This window comes from Chelonoidis abingdonii, chromosome 10 (genome assembly GCF_003597395.2).
Source record: "Chelonoidis abingdonii isolate Lonesome George chromosome 10, CheloAbing_2.0, whole genome shotgun sequence".
Taxonomy (NCBI): domain Eukaryota; kingdom Metazoa; phylum Chordata; order Testudines; family Testudinidae; genus Chelonoidis; species Chelonoidis abingdonii.
In genome coordinates, this window is record NC_133778.1 from 75,124,844 (window position 1) to 75,146,993 (window position 22,150).

Below are 22,150 nucleotides of genomic sequence, written 5' to 3' on the forward strand. Positions count from 1 at the left end.
CTGGGTGGAGGGTGGGATAGGAGGACAAAGTAATATGATGAAGAGAGCTTAGCAGAACAGTGGAAGTCACAGTTCATCATTTGCTCATCCAAGAAGAAAAAAATTGAGTTTAAAGCAGGATGAAATTTCCCAGGAAAGAGATGAGGGAGGGTGCAGTGTGAAGGGACATTTACAAGGAGCAGCAAGAATTGCCATTTCGTATTGAGTTCTGAACAGAGGACTTCAGTCTCCAGAGATGTCAACCTGGCACTGTGTTCCCTGAAAACATACTTAAAGTTTTACTGTAGGATAATTGCTGTGTATTATGACTGTCCTGGGGTGCTTGCATTTCTTTGTAGTTTTGCATTTCTTTTTAGATTTGTCACTGAAATCAAAACCCTTATATTCCTCTCTCTTGTTTCAGGAGGAACAGCTTCAAGACAGAAAGGTTTCCTGGGATGCATCCGCTCTTTACATTTAAATGGGCAGAAACTGGACCTGGAAGAGAGGGCTAAAATGACCCCTGGAGTCAAGCCTGGCTGCCCGGGACACTGTAGCAGTTATGGTAATCTCTGTCACAATGGAGGCAAATGCGTGGAGAAATACAACGGTTATTTCTGTGACTGCACCAGCTCTCCCTACGAAGGGCCCTTCTGCAAGGAAGGTAGGCAGCACAACTGCTCCATGCACTTGCCTCACAGCTCTTGGCAACCTCTGTATCCCTAAATTGCAGCTACACCCAGCTCACCAGGGATTCTTCCCTTATTAATTCCCACTTGAATACAACTCAGCTCACCGATGTTTGCCCAACTGGGAGGAGACAATTCCACGTGACAGCGTTGTCACATTGACCTCCTCCAATATTATAGGTGGGGCTGGTAGCATACCTAGTATTAAGGTTGCCTGGCACTTCCCATTGTAAGACCCTGTTTTCAATTGCTTAGAAATTTACAAACTTTAACAGTTTAGGCTGATTTTTTTCCATGATAGGTGCCTTTCTCAGACTAAATGTTGGGAAAATTTCAGCCGAAATGGTATAGTTATTTCCAAGAACGGAGCTAGGGAAAATACATTGTTTTGCCCATGTTAAATAATTATTGAGACCTTTCCTCTGAACAGTTCTACTACCCCCATGTTTTGAAATTTGATAGGCTGGTGGCCTTTGTGCCTTTTTCCTGTCCTTATGGAAATCCACCCAAATATGACCAAGTTATAAGCCTTTGAAAAATTGCAGTTTGCACATACTCAGTAGAGACTTCTTTGATTTTAACAGTTAAATGTCTGAAGATTCTTTCCTCAGCACCACACACTCCTAGTATTGTAGTTTGTGACCAGACTCTGCATGTGTCATCCCCCCAGGGCCACTGAGCATGTTCCCATGCAAAAAATAATTTGTGATCTTGTAATTAAAGACTATATTATAATGAATATGCACAAAGGGGCTAAATTAAGGTTACACAGGCAACCTTAATTTTAACATTTCCTAACTTTTGAGTGCTTGATGATGTCGTGTGACGTCCCTGGAATCAATGTTATGGTAATAAGGTCATATTGTCTAGATTTAGTAAAAATATTGAATCCCGGTTTATTGTTATATTTGTGACTTTTGTTAATAGTGATACAAATTAAACAATAGGAGAAATGGGAGCTGCCCCTTTAAAAGTAGAGAGGTGGCATAGTGAGGGGGTTGGAATGCTCAGTGTGTCTTCAGGGGGCATAATGCTGCTGCTGCAAGAGAAGGCTGGTTTGGGATTATGCTGCAAGAGGAGGTCTCCACTGGCAGTAGACTCTTAAAGAAAAAGGTCTGAATTCCCGGAACAAGGAAAGTTCTCCTTGAAAAACTGAGTCTTGTGATCAGTGATGCAACATTTGCAACCTTAGTAATGTCCTTTTAACATAGTTTTTTTTGTGTGTAATATGTATTTGCCATCCAGGCAACTCTCAGGAAAAAGAGATTGGGGTGAAAGGATAATTTTCAGGGAAGTGAAGGCAAGAAACCTTTAACTGATGTTGTCAATGCAGCAAAAAGAACGGATTAAATGTGCTTTGGGGAAAAAAAAAACACATTTGTAATGCACCATAATCTTCCTCTACTTCTAAATCACAGCCAGGCTGCATGTGAGCATATTGATTTTGGCTGCCTCTCTAATGCCATATGTTTACTTGCTGGGTTGGACCCTTTTCTGGTGTAAATTGGCTTAATTCTGTGGAATTCAGCAGACCTATGCCCACTTATCTGAATTGCAGATCTGGCACTAAGGTTGCAATAGGCACACTGAATAAATACCAGTGTCCTGTTCAGAGGTGGGTACAGACACTGTGGACTATGGGAAAGTACCATTGGAATCAGCCTACAACTACCCAGTAAATAGTGGAAGATGTCACCCTCCAACTGCTGTTGTCATCTAAATATATTTTGTGGCTAGATCATTTTATGCATGTGATGCAAACACAAAGTCTGTCTCCTGGACCTGACCACATATAGCTAGACTTCTCAGTTGCTGAGGACCTAGGCATATCTATTAGCTACAATACCTTTGTAAATGTGGACTGTTAATAGTTGTTTATTTTAAAGGGAAGGAACAGATATGGGCTAATTTCTAGCCAGTCCTTCAAAGGTTGGTTAGGATAAAACAAAGACAAAAGGATCTCGAACCCAGAGCAGACCTGCAGAATTCTGTTGCTACCACCACGATAGTTTAAGGTGGGGTCTGGCTCCAGCTTGTATCCTCAGTGGTTTTCCATGGACGACCAGGCTGAAAGTACGAAGAGGGTCTCTCCAAGTGCCTGGAAACAAGCCAAGATGGAAGTCCTTACTGTAGAATGTGTAAGGGACATTCTGCAGCATGCTCCTCTCTGAGAGATGCTCTTCTGTGGTAATCTGCCTGCATCTGCCATGTCCATGGAGAAGGACTCGAGACCTGTAGTTGGCTTCTACAGCTCCAGGCACATCTTGCCCCTACTCTACTCTGGGGCTTCTCACAGGAACAGAGAAGTGTGTGGCTGACTCGGACAGCCTGACTTGGAGAAGTTCAAATCAGAGATTCATGTCTGCACCTTTGGAAAGATTTGGGGCGGATGGGGATTGCAGATCTGATGGTCTGGTTCAGGCCTATGTCCAGTTGTAAGATTTGAAAATGCACCATCTGAAATAGACTCCTTGGTTTATGTATTATTTTCAGAGGTTTCTGCAGTGTTTGAAGCTGGCACCTCAGTTACCTATATTTTCCAAGAGCCTTATCCAGTGACAAAAAATGCAAGCACTTCATCCTCTGGCATTTATGCAGACACCATTATGTCCAAGGAAAACATTGCATTTAGCTTCCTGACAAGACGTGCTCCAAGCCTCCTGCTCTACATTGACACCTACTTTCATGACTATTTGGCTGTGATTCTCTCCAAAAATGGTAAGCATTTTATGATATGCTACTGCAATAATGCCATCCTAACTGTATTAATAGTTACTGTGGGGACAATACCAAATTCAGGGTTGTTCTCAACTGGAGTCTGTGGCTGCAGCTTTATCCATTTCAGTTCATGAAAGTGGTCATCACTCTTGCTTATATCTCTTTAATTTGCATGCAGTGCTTCACTCGCTTATTCAGTCCTTGAACAGTCATGTTGCTGGAGCTTAAAAGTGCCTTAATTTTCATTCAGCATGACTGTACAGTAGAATTTCCTTATATTTATCCCATACTGAAATCCATTAGGCCTACTAGATAAGAAGATGAGAAAGTCTGTGAATGTACTTAACCCATGTATATACTGTTGTCTTATCTTTTACTTCGTCTGTTGGTATGTGTGTCGCTCCTTCCCATGCCCTTTGAACCACCTCTGAGTGTGACCTGTTGAAGAATAGTGATAAATAGCAAGGTTTTCTGGCTTCACAATCGCATCAGGTGCAAATCTGTTTGATATTAGAAAATATTTGGGGCAGGTTTCCAAAAGTATCTAAAGAATTTAGGAGCACAAGTCACATCAAGTTTCATTGGGACTGCTGCTCCTAAATCATTTAAATGTTTTTAAAAGTCCCACTGTTGGTAAATATCACAAGCAGCCACATGGCAGGTTTTGGATTGTCTGTCAAGTACCAAGTAGAGAAACTTGGGAACTGGTTACTAAGCATACTCAAGATTCAATGATTTCCCATCTAACTCCCCTACTTCCATATTGCTAGATGACAAATGCCACATGGACAGAATGTAGAGGGACATTGTGGTACTCTCCACGTGAAATACCTCCTCTGGCTTTTGCCCCTTGTTTTATCATTTTTATCTCATATCCTGTTTTTTTTTTAATCCCCAGTGTCATTGAAATGGAAACTATTCCAATGAAAATAATGTTCAGATGCATTACGCTTCTCTATTGTAGCTAGTTTATGCTTGCTATAAAGTTGCTGGACTATGAATAACAATGTCCTTTGCAATGATAAATGTAACTGTGACTCCTTGTCCATTACTGGGTCTTTCTCTTGGATATTTGCAAAGCACAGTAGTGTGTGGTGGAGCCAGGGTTGGTCCCGGTTGGATAACTTATTTATTAAGGTCATACTCTTTGGTGAAGTGGGACTCGGTACTCTCACCTCAGACCTGAGAAGTAACACTCTTCACGGGTATTTCAGGAGCCTTTAAAGTTGTTATGAAAATAATGTGTTAGTAGAACAGCCATCTACCGAGTAACACTTGAAAACCCAACTGCAGGCTAATTTTTCCAACACATTCAAGCTACTACTCACTACTTGTAATGTTCCCCTCCCGTTTGGCCTGCAGAATGGCTGGGTGAATTCCTAACTAATAACTCTATGTCACTAAGGAGAATGATGAGCATAGGTGTTCCCAGGCTAAATGTGTTTCGCAACAGCTAAAATGTCTGAAATTCTAATGAATGTTTATACTCTGTTGAAACTTTGCACAGCACACGCTGCAAAGTTAATAGGAATTGATAAAAATAATGAATAGTGTTATCTAACTCTTGCAGCACTTGCCATCCACATAGGTACAGAGGAGGTCAGTATCATTATCTCCATTTACCAATTGGAAAATGGAGGCACAGGGGCATTGAAGTGTCTTGTCCAAGGACATCAACCAGGCAACTGGCAGAGCCAGCAATAGAATCCAGGTCTCCCAAGTCCCTCTTCACTGCTCTGTCCACTAGGCAATACTTCCTCCCCCACAATAAAATCATGTTAATGATCAGAACCTTAAAAGATCAGGTCCTCGGAGAGTAAGGCATAGATACATGATCTCCTGGGCACCATCATCACTCAGGAAGAGAGGAATTGCCATTCTGGGTCATACCCATGGTCCATCTACTCCAGTATCCTGTCTCCAATAGTGGACATCACCGAGGTTCCTGGAACCTCATAATGGACAATTATGAAATAACCTGCCCACGGGAGAAGGTTCTTCTTAGCCTCTCTCAGTTAGTGGCTGGCTGAAACATGAGAGCTTATAGGTAAAATTTTCAAAATCATCTAAATGACTCAGGAGCTGAAGTCCCATTTCCAAAGATGACTTAAGCATGTAGAATCCCAAGTCCCATTGACAGGATGGTGATCGTGAAATCTTCAGGGAGATTAGAGAGATTGCAAAAACAGAAAACCCAACAATAATGGGGGATTTCAGCTGTCTCCATGTTGACTGGAAACATGTCACCTCAGGATGAGATCAAATTTCTAGACACCATTAGTGACAGCTTCTTGGAAGCAGCTAATCCAGAAACTCACAAGGAGAAAGGCTGTTCTTGATTTAGTCCTCAGGTGAACATAGCTGAATCACTTAGTGATAGCAAACATAATAAAATGAAATTTAACACACTGGTAGGGGGAAATGCCAAAGAAACACACCACAGTAACATTTAACTTCAAAAAAGGGACCTATACATCAATGAGTAGGCTAATTGGAAATTAAAAGGAACAATCACAAGAGTGAAAGGCTGGCAAGCTTCATGGAAACTTAAAAAACCAACATCATGGAGGCTCAAACTATCCATATACCCCGCATTTTATATTTTATATATATAGGCTTAACAGTGAAATCCTTGCTCATCTTAAACACAAAAAAGAAGCTTACAAGAAGTGGAAGTTTGAACAAGTGACCAGGGAGGAGTGTAATAATATTGTTCAGGCATGCAGGAGTGAAATCAGGAAGGCCAAATCACACTTAGAGTTGCAACTAGAAAGAGATGTTAAGAGTAGCAAGCAGGGTTTCTTCAGGTATGTTAATAACAAGAAGAAAGTCAAGGAAAGTATGGGCCCCTTACTGAATGAGGGAGGCATCCTAGTGACAGAGGATGTGGAAAAAGCTAATGTACTCAATGCTTTTTTGCCTCTGTCTTCACGAACAAGGTCAGCTCCCAGACTATTGCACTGATCAGAACAGTATGGGGAGGAGATGACCAGCCCACAGTGGAGAAAGAAGTGGTTCGGGACTATTTAGAAAAGCTAGATGAGCACAAGTCCATGCAGCCAGATGCGCTGCATCCGAGGGTGCTAAAGGAGTTGGCGGATGTGATTGCAGAGCCATTGCCTATTATCTTTGAAAACTCGTCGTGATCGGGGGAGGTCCTGGATGACTGGAAGAAGGCTAATGGAAAAAGGCTAATGTTCAACAAGGACAAGTGCAGAGTCCTGCACTTAGGACGGAAGAATCCCATGCCCTGCTACAGACTAGGGACCAAGTGGCTAGGTAGTAGTTCTGCAGAAAATGACCTAGGGCAGAGGTCTCAAACTCAAATGACCACGAGGGCCACATGAAGACTATTGCATTGACCTGAGGGCCGCATCACTGACACACACCCCTTGCTGCCTCTGGCCCCACCCCCACTCCACCCCTTCCATTAGGCCCTGCCTCTTCCCACCCCTTCCCCAAAGTCCCCACCCCAACGCTGCCCCAGGAGGTGCAGAAAGCGTGGGGCTTGCAGCACCAGAGGAGGCAATCCCGTGGAGAGGGAGAGGGACGGGAGGGGCGCGGGGAGCTTGGTGGGTCATGTGTTTGAGATCCCTAACCAAGGGGTTACAGTGGACAAGAAGCTGGATATGAGTGGACAGTGTGCCCTTGTTGCCAAGAAGGCTAACGGCATTTTGGGCTGTATAAGTAGGGGCATTGCCAGCAGAACAAGGGACGTGATCATTCCCCTCTATTTGACATTGGTGAGGCCTCATCTGGAGTACTGTGTCTAGTTTTGGGCCCCACCCTACAAGAGGGATGTGGAAAAATTGGAAAGAGTCCAGCAGAGGGCAAAAAAAATGATTAGGGGGCTGGAGCACATGACTTATGAGTGAGGGAACTGGGATTGTTTAGTCTGCAGAAGAGAAGAATGAGGGGGAATTTGATAGCTGATTTCAACTATCTGAAAGGGGGTTTCAAAGAGGTTGGATCTAGACTGTTCTCAGTGGTACCAGATGACAGAACAAGGAGTAATGGTCTCAAGTTGCAGTGTGGAAGGTTTTGGTTGGATGTTAGGAAAAATGTTTTCACTAGGAGGTTAGTGAAGCACTAGAATGGGTTACCCAGGGAGGTGGTGGGATCTCCTTCCTTAGAAGTTTTTAAGGTCAGGCTTGACAAAGCCTTGGCTGGGATGATGTAGTTGGGGATTGGTCCTGCTTTGAGCATAGAGTTGGACTAGATGACCTTCTGAGGTCCCTTCCAACCCTGATATTCTATTTTTATATAGATAGATATATAGAGATATAAACCCCCCCTCCCTGAAAGCTACACACTACAATAGGCAGTTATAGATAAAAAGGAATCTTTAAAAATTGGAAGTCAAATCCTAGTGAGAAAAAGATAAAGGAATATAAACTCTAGCAAGTCAAGTGTGAAAGCATAAATTTGGCAGTCCAAAAAAAATTTGAAGAGCAAATAACAAAAGACACAAGCAAAACTAGCAGCATTTTTTTTAAGTACATCAGGAGCAGGAAGCCTACCAAACAGTAAGTGGGGCCACTGAACAATCAAGGTACTACAGATGCACTCAAGGAAGACAAGGCCATCAGTCTTCACTGCAGAGGATGTGAGGGAGATTTCCACACCTGAGCCATTCTTTTTAGATGACAAATCTGAGCAGCTTTCTCATATTGAGCTGTCAGTAGAAGTGGTTTTGGAACAAATTGATAAATTAAACAGAAGTAAGTCACCAGGACCAGATGGTATTTACCCAATAGTTGTGGAATATGAAATTGTAGAACTACTAACTGTGGAAAGCAAGCTATCACTTAAATCAACCTCTGCACCAAGTGACTGGCAGATAGCTAATGTAATGCCTTTTTAAAAAAAGTCTCCAGAGGTTATCCTGGAAATTACAGGCCAGTAAGCCGAACTTCAGTACCAGGCAAACTGGTCGAAACTCTAATAAAGCACAGAATTATCAGTCACAAAGGTGAGCATGATGATATGTTTGGGAAGAGTCAACATGGCTTTTGTAAACGGAAAACGTGGCTCACAATCTACTAGAATTCTTTGATAGGGTCAACAAACATGTGGACAGAGGTGATCCAGTGGCTATAGTGTACTTGGACTTTCAGAAAGCCTGTGACAAGATCCCTCACCAATGGCTCTTAAGTAAAGTAGGCAGTCATTGGGTAAGTGGATCAGTAACTGGTTAATCAATAGAAAACAAAGGGTAGGAATAAATAGACATTTTTCACAGTGAAGTGAGGTAAATAGTAGGGTCACCCATGGATCTGTACTGGCACCTGTGCTATTCAACGTATTAATAAATGATCTGGAAAAAGGATAAACAGTGAGGTGGAAAAGTTTGCAGATGATACATCGTTACTCAGGATAGTTAGGTCCAAAGCTGACTGTAAAGAGTTACAAAGGGATCTCACAAAACTGGATGACTGGGCAACAAAATGGCAGATGAAATTCAATGCTGATAAATAAAAAGTGATGCCCACTGGAAAACCTGATTTCTCAATACACTTATGCAATTAAGGGTCTAAATTAGCAGTTATCACTGAGAGAAGAGATCTTGGAATAATTGTGGACAGTTCTCAGAAAACATCTGCTTTATGTGCAGCGACAGTCAAAAAAGTGAACAGAATGTTAGAAATCATTAGGAAAGGGATAGATAAGAAGACAGAAAATATCATAGTGCCAAGATAGAAATCCATGGTATGCCCACACCCTGAATACTGACAAATTAAACTAGATTTTGGTTCCACCATCTCAAAAAAGATATATTAGAGTTGGAAAGAGTTCAGAGAGGGGTATGAAAGCTTCTGTATGAGGAAAGTTGAAAAAGACGGATTATTCAACTTAAAACAGACACAAGGGAGGCGGGATATGAGAGAAGAATATCAAATCATGAATGGTGTGGAAAATGTGAATAAGGATTTGTTATTTACCCTTCACAAAGTACCAGAACCACAGGTCACAAAACTAAATTAATAGGCAGCAGATTTAAAACAAACAGAAGTATTTCTTCACACAATGCACGGTTAACCTGTGGAACTCATTGTCCGGCAATGTCATGGAGTCCAAAATATAAGTGGGTTCAAAAAAGAATAAAAAAAGTTCTTGGAGGATAGGTCCTTGAAGGATATTAGCCAATGCGATCAGGGATGCTACCCCATGGTTTTGGTGTCCCTAAACCTCTGACTGCCTGAAGCTGAGACTAGCCGACGGGTCATTCAATATTTGCCCTGTTCTATTCATTCCCTGTGAAGCATCTGACACCAGCCACTATCGGAAGACGAGATACTGGGTTACATAGACCATTGTTCTGATCCACTATGGCCGTTATTATATTCTTATGTAAGACTTATGCTCTTGGTTCACATAGGTGTTTTTGAAAATTTTAATTTATATCTTTTTAAGTTCTATATCATGTAATTGGGCGTCTTTTCATTATTCATATAAACATTTAGTCCTTTTATGTAGGCCACTATGCCCTTGGGATCAGCATCTCCACCTCAGGTCTCTAGTTATCGTCCTTTCAAAATTCACCATTCTCTGGTAATTTTTCAAGAAGCATGGGACCTCAAAGCACCTGCACCTTGAGACATGGATGCATTAATCAAATTGCAAAGAAATTATAGGTGTCATTAATTACCATGTGGGATAAAAATCATTATTCTGCCTTATTAGCGGTATCAAAATGGTTTCCATAGATCATTCACCTGATCTTTTGACCTTCAAGGATGACTGGGTAATTAGATTATATTGTATCTCAGAAGAGTATATCCTAAGTGAGAGCTGTAACACAGTAAATGGAGAAAATCTCTGAGTGAAGAAACCAATAAGGGGCATTGCTATAGTTTAATGCTCTTTAGTCTTTCTAATTTCCTCTGTCACATGAAGAGTCATGCACCCAACAACAGGCACTTGCTGAGAAAGAAAATGTATTTCTTCACTCCAGTGCCAAATGTTTCATGTAACTTTCTGTTGCAAATCCCACCAAATAACCAACACCACAGCATTGGTCTCCATCTTGATCTCAGTATTACAATAGCTCACTTCACTATGTTGAAAAAAACCTTGATAATTCCACAGATGTATCTGTCACTTACTCTCCCTACTTAGGAAAAAATCAGATGAGAAATCTAAACATGATGGGAAAAGATATATAGGAAATGTGTTTCCAAACCTTTGATTTCCACTTTGCTTTTCCTGTGGGTGCCATGTGATTCCTAATCCAGAAAGACGGCAGATAGCCAGCATCAAAGTAAAGAGATAGAATCTCAAGCTCTATCCCAAAACGATTGAAAATTTATCTGGATTTATTATCTCATCTCATGACAAACTCAAGAACTGGAGGGATTTTTTCTATTCAGTACCTATTGCCATCCCAGTGAGCACCCTTTTTGATTTCTCCACTAGCAAGAGAGACTCTGAAATTGCAAAGGAAAGATTAAAGGTAGAAAAAAAAATACATCAGTTAAAACCAAAAGTACAAATGAAAACAGCTTGAGTCCTTCTCCTGCCAGCTCTTTGATTTCCAGCTTACAGAAGCTGTAACGAGGTGAACCCAAGTGCCCTGTCATCTAGGGCCTTGAAATCTGCCAGGCTTTTTAATAAAAGTGTAATGAAAAACTAAACCCATGGTAGGCGTGAGATAAATTAGCACACAGCTCAAAAAAATAAAAAAAAAGTCCAAGAAACATAAAGCAGACATTTTGCAAATGAATTGTGTTTTAATAAACTAATAATCCATGCTAACCTCCTTTCATTTCAAAGTCAGAAGCAGGCTTACGTGAGCATTTTAAGTTTACCTGCTCCTCTTACCTTCCACACACGTTTAGTTAAACATGGAACATCTTTTTCTTAACAAGAGCAAAGTCTTTAACATTCTTAAGCCAGGCAAAGGCAGTAAATTGAGGGTGAAATTAAAATAAATCCACATGCACATGTGCATACACATGCATACACACAAAGAAAGGTTTTCTTTTTCTTTTCTTTTCTTCACAGATTGCTGAGCCTCCCCTTCTGCATGGTTCCATATTGCTCAATCCTTTGTCTCTCATATTAAGGGCCACCATCACTCACCCTGAGTCATACCCAACTCTGAGCGTCATGCTTGGAGTGAAGTACTATGAAGCATGTGGCAGAATAGGATCCTAATAAGTTGTGCTAATGCAATATTCTTATATGTCTATAGCACTTTTTGGCCTAAAGGGTGTCAATGGTCTTTACAAATCAGATACAAAATGCACTTTACCACTGTCAAATTGCAGCTCACAGAGCTTAGGACAGTAAAGTAGGGGACAGGGCCATGGCAGGTAAGGTTAAAGACAGGGCATATTGAACAGGCAGGAGCAGAGGAAAGAGGTCAAACTGGGGCATGTGGGCCATGGTTTTGTGCAGGGCAGTGGCTCTCCAACAGTGGTCTCTGGCTGACTGATGAGCACTTGCTGATTGTCCCTGGAGAGCTGGCTGAACCATGACACTAGTGGTTCCTCCCTGTTTCTAGCTGCTGAATCACATGGACATACATGAATACTTTCCAGATATTGTTTCTTCATGCAAGTCATTGCTGTAGTTAACACAGGAAAGTGATGTTATCTTTAGGGGGTTTAGGGATCTAATCACACAGTGCAATCATGAATGGAAAAGGAGGCAGCCTAGGTAAATGTAAATGAGAAGTGATGTGATCTGAGGGAGAAGAGCAGTGGAATCAGGACTATTAAGGCTGGTGATAAAGCAAATCTCTTTGTAAACATGGTCTGTGCTATGACAGAGGAAATAACTACATAACCTAGGAAGTTTCCCTGCCAAAACCATGCCACACAACATGGAACTTGTGGTGGTGCAGAGAATGCACTTGCATGTATATAGAAAATCAAAACGTTGACAAGAAGTTTCTATTCAAATCCAGTGTGACTAAGCCTTGGAGACAGTAGGGGGACTTGACTAGCAGGCATCCAAATGAGATTTGCTTCAGCTTATGGTCTTCTAAACCTCTGAGTATGTGAGACTTATTTGAAAGGAGAGGCAGCCAAAAGCATTCAGCCATGGACTCTGTTTGGCAGATTTCTTTTTTGCTGTCCAAGAGGAAGGAGATACAAGGCTGGCTTCATTAGCTCAATTTGTGGAGATATTTTATGCATTCAGAACACTTCAGGTTACTGAATGGTCAACAGATGCCCAGGAGACGCAAAGGGAACAACTAGAGGACTGTAATTGGATTATATAAACTAGGGGCAGAAGAGCAGCTGTTTGTAATTAATCTGTGCTACATACATACAGACTGACATTGAGCATATTGACATCCGGGATAAAACCAGGACCATTGGCTGCAAACAGAGAGGTCTCTAATATTGATTTTGAGTTGAAAAGAGAATCGTCATTCGCTGTTGCAAGCAGTAGGCTTTTATTATCTAGAGCTCATCCAGTAGAGGACAGTTTTCTACACACGCCCTCTGTCTAGTGTATTGCAAATGACAAGTCATTTGTTCAGACAAGGCGGGTGAGGATCCTTAATTGAATCAACTTCTGTTGGTGGGAAAGACAAGCTTTTGAGCCAACACAGAGCTCTTCTTCAGGTCTGGGAAAGGCACTGCTAGCCTCACAGCTAAATGCAAGGTGGAACAGATTGTTTAACATAAGTAGTTGACACATATTATAAGGGACCATTCGAGGCAGAGTGTTCTGTTAATAATTCCGCAGTTGAAGGACAAAAAGAGAGGATTAGTGGGTTACAGATTGTTGTAATAAACCATAAATCCAATGTTTCTGTCCATGATTTTTAGTAATGAATTTAAGCTCCCAGGATTGTCTTTTGAAAGTGTTGTGCGGGTTTCCTTTGAGGATGAGGACTGATAAATCAGATATAGAGTGATCGCTCTGTGAAAAATGTTTGCCCACAGCTGATAGGGCATTTTTGTCTTTTATCATTTTTCTGTGTGAGTTCATCTGAGAGTGTAGTGATTGTCTGGTTACACCCACTTAGTTATTGTTGGAGCATTTAGTGCACTGGAGGAGGTACACCATATTTTGTGATAGGCATGTGTAGGACCCAGGGATCTTGAAAGGTATGTTGTGGGGAGTGTTGATCATGGTAGCAATGGAGATATACCTGCAGGTTTTGTATCTGTTGTTCTGGCAAGGTTTGATACTCTTTGAGTTGATGTGCCTTGGTCTGTGGTGAACTTGCTTATCTTATATCCTGGGACTGACAAGGCTACAGATACACTGCCTAGGTCATTTGTTGTCTTGTTTGAGGAGCTGACCTCGGTGCCCACTGCAAAAAATACTGTGTGAAGGCTTTTACATTTGAAGTGAAATTGCAGACTTTGTGTTTCTTTATATCTATATATGGAAAGCCCAAAAAGGAAAAAACAAAAACAAAAAAATTACCAAAACAAAAAAAAAACCAACCAAACACCCACAGAAGCCCTTTACACTAAAATCTTTGGCAACAAATAATGATACTGTTAGTGTGATAGAACTGGAAGGTTCATAAGAATGTTTAGAGGCAAATAAGTGAAGGTTGCAAAATGCAAATTTTGATGAGGGGCTGAGGAAAATTCTGATATCTATAAAATCCTACTAGGGAAAAGAAATTTACAAATTTCAGAAATATGTAACTATTTCCTCTGAAATATATAATGGCCTATATTTTGCTGCAGAAATGTTGTCATGGTGAAACCATTATTATTTATTTGTAGTATGGTAGCCTCTGGAACCCCAAGTGAGATCAGGGTCCCATTTTACAGATGGAGAACTGCAGCAGAGAGAGATTAAGTGACTTTCTTGATGTTCACCACAAAGTCTGTGGTAGAGACAGGAACTGAACCAAGACCTCCTGGGTTGTGCACTTAACCATGTCATCCTTTCTCTGGTCATCACCATTAGTTTGATGACACAACAGCCTCAAACCTCTTGAATAAGCTCTTCTTGTATGTGGTAGGTTTGCTCGTGGCTGTGAAACTCAAACTCTGCCCTGAGGCTTGCAATAAATCAAGCCAGCTTGCTGATGTGAGAGTCAGACTTGTCCAAGCTCAGGAGCCAGCAAAGTCAATGAAACATTAGGCAATATTCAGAAGGGCCTAATGATAAGGGGCACAGGGCATTGCCAGGGGATTAATGACCGGTTGGGTGATGTTGATGGACCATGACACAAGCAAGGACCATTAACCTCAGACAAGTCATTCACAGGCAATGAACTAAGCGTGATCGTTGAAGAAAGCAGACACATTATTTTTATTTTTAAGTTTGATGCTTTGTCTGTTGATCAAGAGACATAATGAAATGTACAAATTGACTGTATCATCTCTCCAATCCATTCAGTTCATATTCCATCATGATCTCATTTCTGAAGGTTATTTTTTGTTAATTACTGTGAGGCAAATCCCTAGTTGGACTGGTGACTGTGCTGTGGCGATTGAAACTAGAATTGGTGGAAGATAATAGCTTGATTTTGAAAATAACAGGCCAGATGAACAACTAGGATAGATTGGTGTAATTCCCTTGAAGTAAATGGAGCTCTACCAGTCCCTTCCAGCTGGGGACCTTAGCCTGTTCTCCCCATGAGTCATTCATGAAAGATTAGTACTACATTCATGTGGGAGAGAATAAACAGACTGCTTTTGCAAACATGTCTACTACTTGACACTTCAAGTGAAAATTCCAGTGTAAGATCAAAGACGTGCGAGTTGAAATATCTAAATACAAAGATGAGTAAACCACATAAGAAAGCCATACTGAGTCAGACCAAAGGTCCATCTAGCCCAGTATCCTGCCTTCAGTTATTGGGCAATTCCAGGTACTTCAGAGGAAGTGAACAGAACAGGTAATCATCAAGTGATCCATCCCCTGTTGCTCATTCCCAGCTTCAGGCAAACAGAGGGTAGGGACACCATGCAGTCTAATCTAACTCCTATTAAAGTCCTTGGAAAGACTTATTACATACAATGAGTATTTTAACAGAGTAGGGACTTCAGCATCAGACCCAATATTTATCATATGCATATTTTTTCAATTAAGTGTCTTAAGAGCAATTAAATGGAAGAACAAAGAACATGTAAGCACAAAGCAGTTTTCTGGTGCACGGTAAGTCATGAAAGAATCAACCTTGTCGTTTGAAAGCATGTTTCTAAGGTTGCAGGGAGTTTTAACTGATGAAGCTGATCCTTTGAATCCTGCTCTGCCTAGTCAGACTGAGTCACTTGCTGAAAAAATCCTTAAAACTGCACATTGCTGTTATTCTTTTGGAAAGACCCAAATCTGACCCCTAGATTTAAACACTCCAATCTTGGGGGAGGGGGGGGGGGGACTTAAATTCAAGTAAGGATTCACAACTCATAGTGCTAAGTGCTAGCAGTGTCCATTCATTTAGCTATTTTAAGATTTAATAACTAGAGTTTTCCTTTAAGACAGCACCACAAAAAATAGCTGAGCAATAGCAGCAGGATACCACAGGAAAACAAAAGCGGCAATCTTGCCTCTCCGTTTTCCATGTCTGTGAAAGGAACATGGATGGCACTTTTTTTTCCTCCCACTTTCCAAAAACGTGCAAAGATTTTCTTAGTTAAAAGCCACTGGACAATTAAGAAGATGGGTCCTGTTATTTCATAAAACCAGCTGCACATCCTGTGAAGAGTAAATTTGTTGAGTAAACGGCCCTTGGGAGAGGCTGCTAATTAAGGAGCATGTTTCCTACCCAGCTGTTACAAACAGAGAGCGAGAGTGAGGTCGTTCATTTTTAAATAGCCAAGCTGTGAAGGGCAAGAAGTACTGCAGCACCAGGATTCTGCAAGCTGCCAGGGAGCTATTTGGTGGTTCCTGGGACCGAAAACAATCCTCTAGCACCATGTGATGTGGAATTAACAGAACAAAATTTCACCTAAATCATTGCAAAGGGCTTTCTGTACACCATTTTTAATAGCTGATTTTGAGTGCATAGCATTATTAATAGCCTCACAAATGTTATTTTCCCCTGTTTAGTCAACTGTTTCCTTAATTATTTTCTCTCATAACTGTATGCATGCTGTGGAAATATCAAAGCAGTGTGGTCACTCTAACAGTCTGCCTAAGTCATTCTGTGTTCAGCTGTTGTGTGTATAAAAGGTCTGTCAGGAGTTTTACTTGGGGCGCCTGGGATGGGTGGTGGGAACTGAGTGGTCCCATGTCATCAACCCACCTCCTGCTTCTGGGTTCTCAGAGTGAAACCATGGAAGGACTCTGAACAAACAAAAGGAAGTAGTTCTTCACATAACACACAGTTAACCTGTGGAACTCATCTGCAGGGGATGTTATGAAAGCCAAAACTATAACAGGGTTAAAAAAAGAAATAGATAAGTTACTGGAGGACAGGTCCATCAACGGCTGTTAGCCAAGATGGTGGGTGCAAGTCCATGCTTTGGGTTTCCCTAGCCTCTGATTGCCAGAAGCTGGGACTGGATGACAGGGGATGGATCACTCAATGATTGCCCTGGTGTGTTAATTCCCTCTGAAGCATCTGGCATTGGTCACTGTTGAAAGACAGGATACTGGGATGGATGGACCATTGGTCTGAGCCAGCGTGGCCATTTTCATGTTCTTAATGCCATTGGTGGGACATGCAGATATCACCCCCATTTAAGAAGTCTTGCTGTGAACACTGGGTTAAGGCTCTTTCCAGATTCCTTAGCAGAACAGGTTTGAATTCCAAATTGAGCACCATGCAGTTCACTGGGTGAGGAGACCGTAAAGGCAAGATCAGCATTTTCAGAATTGCGTGCCAATGCGAAGATACACAGGGTAAAATTTTCAAATGTGCCTATGTGATTTAGGAGCCAACATCTGTTTTTTCCAAAAAACTGCTTCAGAGCCAAAGTCTCACTGACTGTCAGTGGGACTTAGGTGCCTAAGCCACCTTGGCACTTTTGAAAATGTTCCCCTTAAATCTGTATTTAGACACCTAAATAAGGGCCTGATTTCCCGAATGGCTGAGCATCTGCCGCTCCCACTGACTTCGATGGAGTTTCACTTGATTTATACCAATGTATTTGAGATTGAAACGAGGCCCATCTGGTGTGATCTTTCTCCCGCTGACGTTAATGGGGGCTTTGCCATTGACTTCATTTGGAGCAGAATTGAGCCTATATTGGTTATTTATTTTCTCTTCTCACCATCCATAGCAGACTATTGCAACCATTACAGAAGAAAGAATCAGGCCTGTCAAAAGCTATTTTTTCTCCTAGCTTCCTAACATGAATAGGAAGTTTGCCCGCACATCCCCTGGACTGTAACCTTGAATTAAAATAGCCGCCTGTGGTTCCACTCTTGGGTCACTGCAATAATACAAGTGCTCGCCAAATGCACATGTGCTTATTGTACTCCTTTTTAAAGAAATCATCGGTAACTGACCGTCACTTACACTTCTATTTGTGGAAATGCACACAGCTGGTGCTGCTGATACCCACGGTACACAGGCAGCAGAAAAATAGCTATCCTGTTGATAGAGTTAACTGAAAAAAGAACATATGGGCCATGTCATAATAGATAACATTATGGCTAGGATGTTTGTTTGTGTCATGCAATTTGTGTCATTTGATAATCTTACTCATGGTGGTGTATGCCGAGAGACCTCTAAACAGCAGATTATGTTTGTTATAGAGTCACAGAGTCTGGGCTCTGGTTTGGTATTGCTGTGCTCAGTGTAGTACTCAGCACACAGGGTTTGTATAGGTGGTTTTAAGCTACCTTTTAATGTTCCTCCAGTCCTGGGGCTGGAATGTTTTAATAGCCAGGGATCTCCAAGTTGTAAGAATCCCCTGGCCACGTCCCCTTCCCTAGAGCCACAAGGAGCTGTGGGAGTGGTGTAAATGCTGCTACGCTGGCTCTCCATCCCCCCAAGGATTTCCCAGAAGATCATTTAAGCCAGTTTTGCATCACTGGAGACTAGCCATAGATTTGAAGGCCAGAAGAGACCCTTGTGATCATTCAGTCCAACAGCCTGCATTTCAAAAGCCAGAGAATTTCACCAGTAAACTTCACCATAGCGGGACCAAGAATCTGACCTGTAAGGCAGAACTGTCCCTCCATTGTGCTTAGTTAATAGCATTGGTCCCCAGGAATTCCATGGATAATAACCAGGCAGTGAAGCGGATCATTTCTTGAATACTATTGCATGTCTTATGTCCCTGCTTAGATATAGCAAGTGGAGGTCAGGATGACAAGCCAAGCCATCATTGCAATGAAGTTCCCAGATGTGTACTGCTGTGACTATCTTAATTCCTATTAGAGAGACAACACTTAATTACTATTGTGAGATAAAAACAATGCAAAAATCATAGTAACCGGAATTATGCCCTTGCCTGTTTTTGTGGTTAGTGATACCCCGGCATAATGAGACACAGAACTCCAACCAACCAGATAATCAAAATTCAAAGTTGCACACAAGGTTTCTTAATAATAATTAATAATGCATTTCTCTTTCTATCACATATTTTAATGTAATGAAAAAATTTTGTAAATCTGCCAACATGAAAAGATTTGCTGCTGATTAAGGGCCAAAATCTGCTCACAGTTACACTGGTGTAAATTCCAAAGTAACTCTGTAGCAATCAGTAAAATTGCTTATTTGTGTTGATATAAATTTGACCCCAGGCAAAATCCCTTAGTTCTTCTTTGAGTGCTTGCTCATATTCATTCCAAGTAGGTGTGCGCGCGCCGTGTGCACGTTCGTCGGAAGAATTTTCCCCTAGCAACACCCAGCGGGTCGGCAGGCGCCCCCTGGAGTGGCGCCTTTGCGGCACCGTATATATGCCCCTGCTGACCCGGCCGCTCCTCAGTTCCTTCTTACCACCTGTGTCGGTCGTTGGAACAGTGGAGTGCGGCTTGCTGACCTCCACTTCCCTAGCTTTCAACCCGTTTTTCTCTAGTTTATACTTATAGTTGTAGTTAGTGTTAATTCTTAGTCTTTAATAGTAGTAGTTAGTGCAATTTTGTATATAGTTAGAGGGCTGAGGCAATACCTTTTCCTAAATTACAAACATACCCCATCCAAAACAAAGTCCAAAAACACAATTACCCATACTTCTTAAATCTCAAAATCTTACATTACTCTCCAATCTACAAAAAATACAGATACACATGAAACATTAAAGGACTTATGGTATTCTGACTACTCCACTTCTAATAAGTTCCTTTTCTTTGTCATAAGCTGACAATCGTTTTAATTCTACTTTACATAACCACTTTCAATATTCATCCTCCATTCAAAATTTCCAGTCAAAGGGGAGAGTACTCTACATTAAACTCTATATCACAATCGTACAACCAACTTACTTGCAACATTAGAATATCTCAAAATCCAAGTTACACTTAATGTTTTAGATCAGATAAAGTAATTCTACCCATACCAATTTTCAAGATATTCAACTAGACCACTTTAAAGTTCACTCTATCTGAGTATACCGTTCTTCACCAATAGCCAATCTTACACATCTCGCAGCAATTGGACTCAACGCCTTCGTGAGAAGTACTTGAACTTAATCACGATGTCTCCATCTCTTTCCCACCCTCTCAGACAATTCATTCTGTCCATAAAGCTCAAGATGTACTAACCACACACTTCCCTCTGAAACTAGGAGTAGCAATATATCTTCAAACAAAAGTATAAAAAACCAAAACAAATAAACAACTTTGCACACCTCCTTAAACCTATTTCACTCTCGACCATTTTGCGCCTGATCGCATCCCACCCTACATCTGCCTCCACCAGATGCTGAAAACCAAATCCAAAAATTAAACCACAGCGAACTGAGATCACTGAAGTTCCATTCGAATTTATCCAAGTATGAGCTTCCAACTCACTCTTTCTAATCAACCTTAATCAAACTAAAATAAACATTCATTCTACAATCCTTTTACAACATTTAAATTTTTTTTTTTAATGTACAAATTACATAATTTCTTATAATTTTGGCTAATCTCATAACTTTCCCCCACTGTGTACCAAAAAATTAAAAACTTCATCTAATATTTACATAAGAAACTATCATTTAAATAAAATAGAATTACTATCAGTCAATTAACTACATATCACTACATTCAACATTAATTTTCTTCTATGCTTTGTCAATTTGAGGAAAAAGTATGAGAAATAGAGACACAAAAAAAATTAATATAATAGTCAAATATTTAACTTCTATATATAAATGCTAATTTATTACAGGTAAATCTCTTTAAGATAAATAATTTCAGCACCTCCACCTCACATTCTCACCATCAAATGAATAGGCTATACACACAAAGAGTAAAATTAAAACGATCATATTAAACCTATTAGCTCAATGATCTGGTAAATTATATGTTGCAGAGGGAGCACCATTGCGTTGTTTTTGCACTTACCTGTCTTCAACTTTGAATAAAGCCCTATATCCTTCCTACTTTTAAAACTAGATTCTTTTAATTGTTTTATCTTCACTCTTTCCTGGTTTCTACTTAGTAATACTCCAATTTTAGTCTGTCATCGTAAAACCCTCAAACTTAATATCTATATCACGTTGCTAATTAATACATACAAAAAATCCCTTCCAAAAAAATCATGTACCGCGTCTCCAAACAAATCCCTATGAGCAATCTATACACCACATCCTTGTATACTTTCCCTCTTCATCCTATTTTCCTGTAATCACTTCTTGACAAATATCCCGGTTAACTCCTTCAAGGTTCATAAAAAAGCCCCCAATTTCTAAACCAAAAACAAACAACAACACTTTAAACTTAACAAATTGGTTTCTTTATTTTATTATAATTTCCTCTCCACTGTTTTATTCCATACCCTCATTAAACACTTCTGCAGATCACTAATTATAACAAGCCATTATCATACCTTGTTCCTACCTTTACTACTTTAAACAAATACTCACCTAATCTTCCTTCAAAAAATATTTTTTAACCTCATTCTTCACTACATTATGGCACCCGGTTCCAAATAGCTTCCCCTCACTCACAAAAATAGTAGTAATTCACAATAATGAACCTAAGATACTAACAAAATTTATTTATAACTTCATTCAAAACCCACTGTCATTTATCATTCATTGTAAATACCACGCGCAAAGTGTATATGGACCACACAAACGATAACTCCGATAGCGGTAGTGGGCCACTTTCTCCGTCGAGAAAAATTTAGAGCGCCATATACGTGGTCTTTACCCACCATTAACGACTTAAAATCAACTACTGGAAGATCTCATTATTTGGCTTGCATATAACGACTAACTTTGATATATCAGATACACCAACCACTACAAAATTTATATACTAATAAAAAATTACCACAATAGGTTTCACTTTGTAATTACCCTCCATCCATCTTTAATTCAAACCGATTTACTGGTCCATTCAAATTTATTCAATCTCATGGTATTCCCAGTAGTTTTATACATTTGTAAGGCGAACAGGTTTGGTCTGTTCACAATTTTTACATACTGGTATTTAACTATCACCACCAGATATTATGAATTTCCGCCGCGTAACCTATCCCAGTACAAAATCCTATCAATAATTTTAAAACTCAAATACCACCCTGTAATAAAAAAAGAGCTGTTCAGAGAATAACCCTATGCCAAAATACCCAAATCACTACCCTTCATTATTAAATCACACATAAAACACTTATTCTTCCCAAGAACAGGACTAAGAGGGCATCCCAAACATGTCACAAATAAGATATAATCACCAAATTTCGATCACCAGTTCCTAAGTATTTTTCAAATTATTCCCCCTCGTACCAC

At 40.5% G+C, this 22,150-nt stretch overlaps 1 protein-coding gene across 1 annotated transcript in view; it reads left to right on the top strand.

Moving 5' to 3' along the window:
* Nucleotides 1-22,150, top strand: part of CNTNAP5 (contactin associated protein family member 5) — a 451,740-nt gene that overhangs the window by 398,799 nt on the left and 30,791 nt on the right. The window contains exons 18-19 of the mRNA XM_075070316.1: nt 404-643; nt 3,162-3,386. Coding sequence (XP_074926417.1) covers nt 404-643; nt 3,162-3,386 — 465 coding nt within the window. The remainder of the gene's footprint in view (nt 1-403; nt 644-3,161; nt 3,387-22,150) is intronic.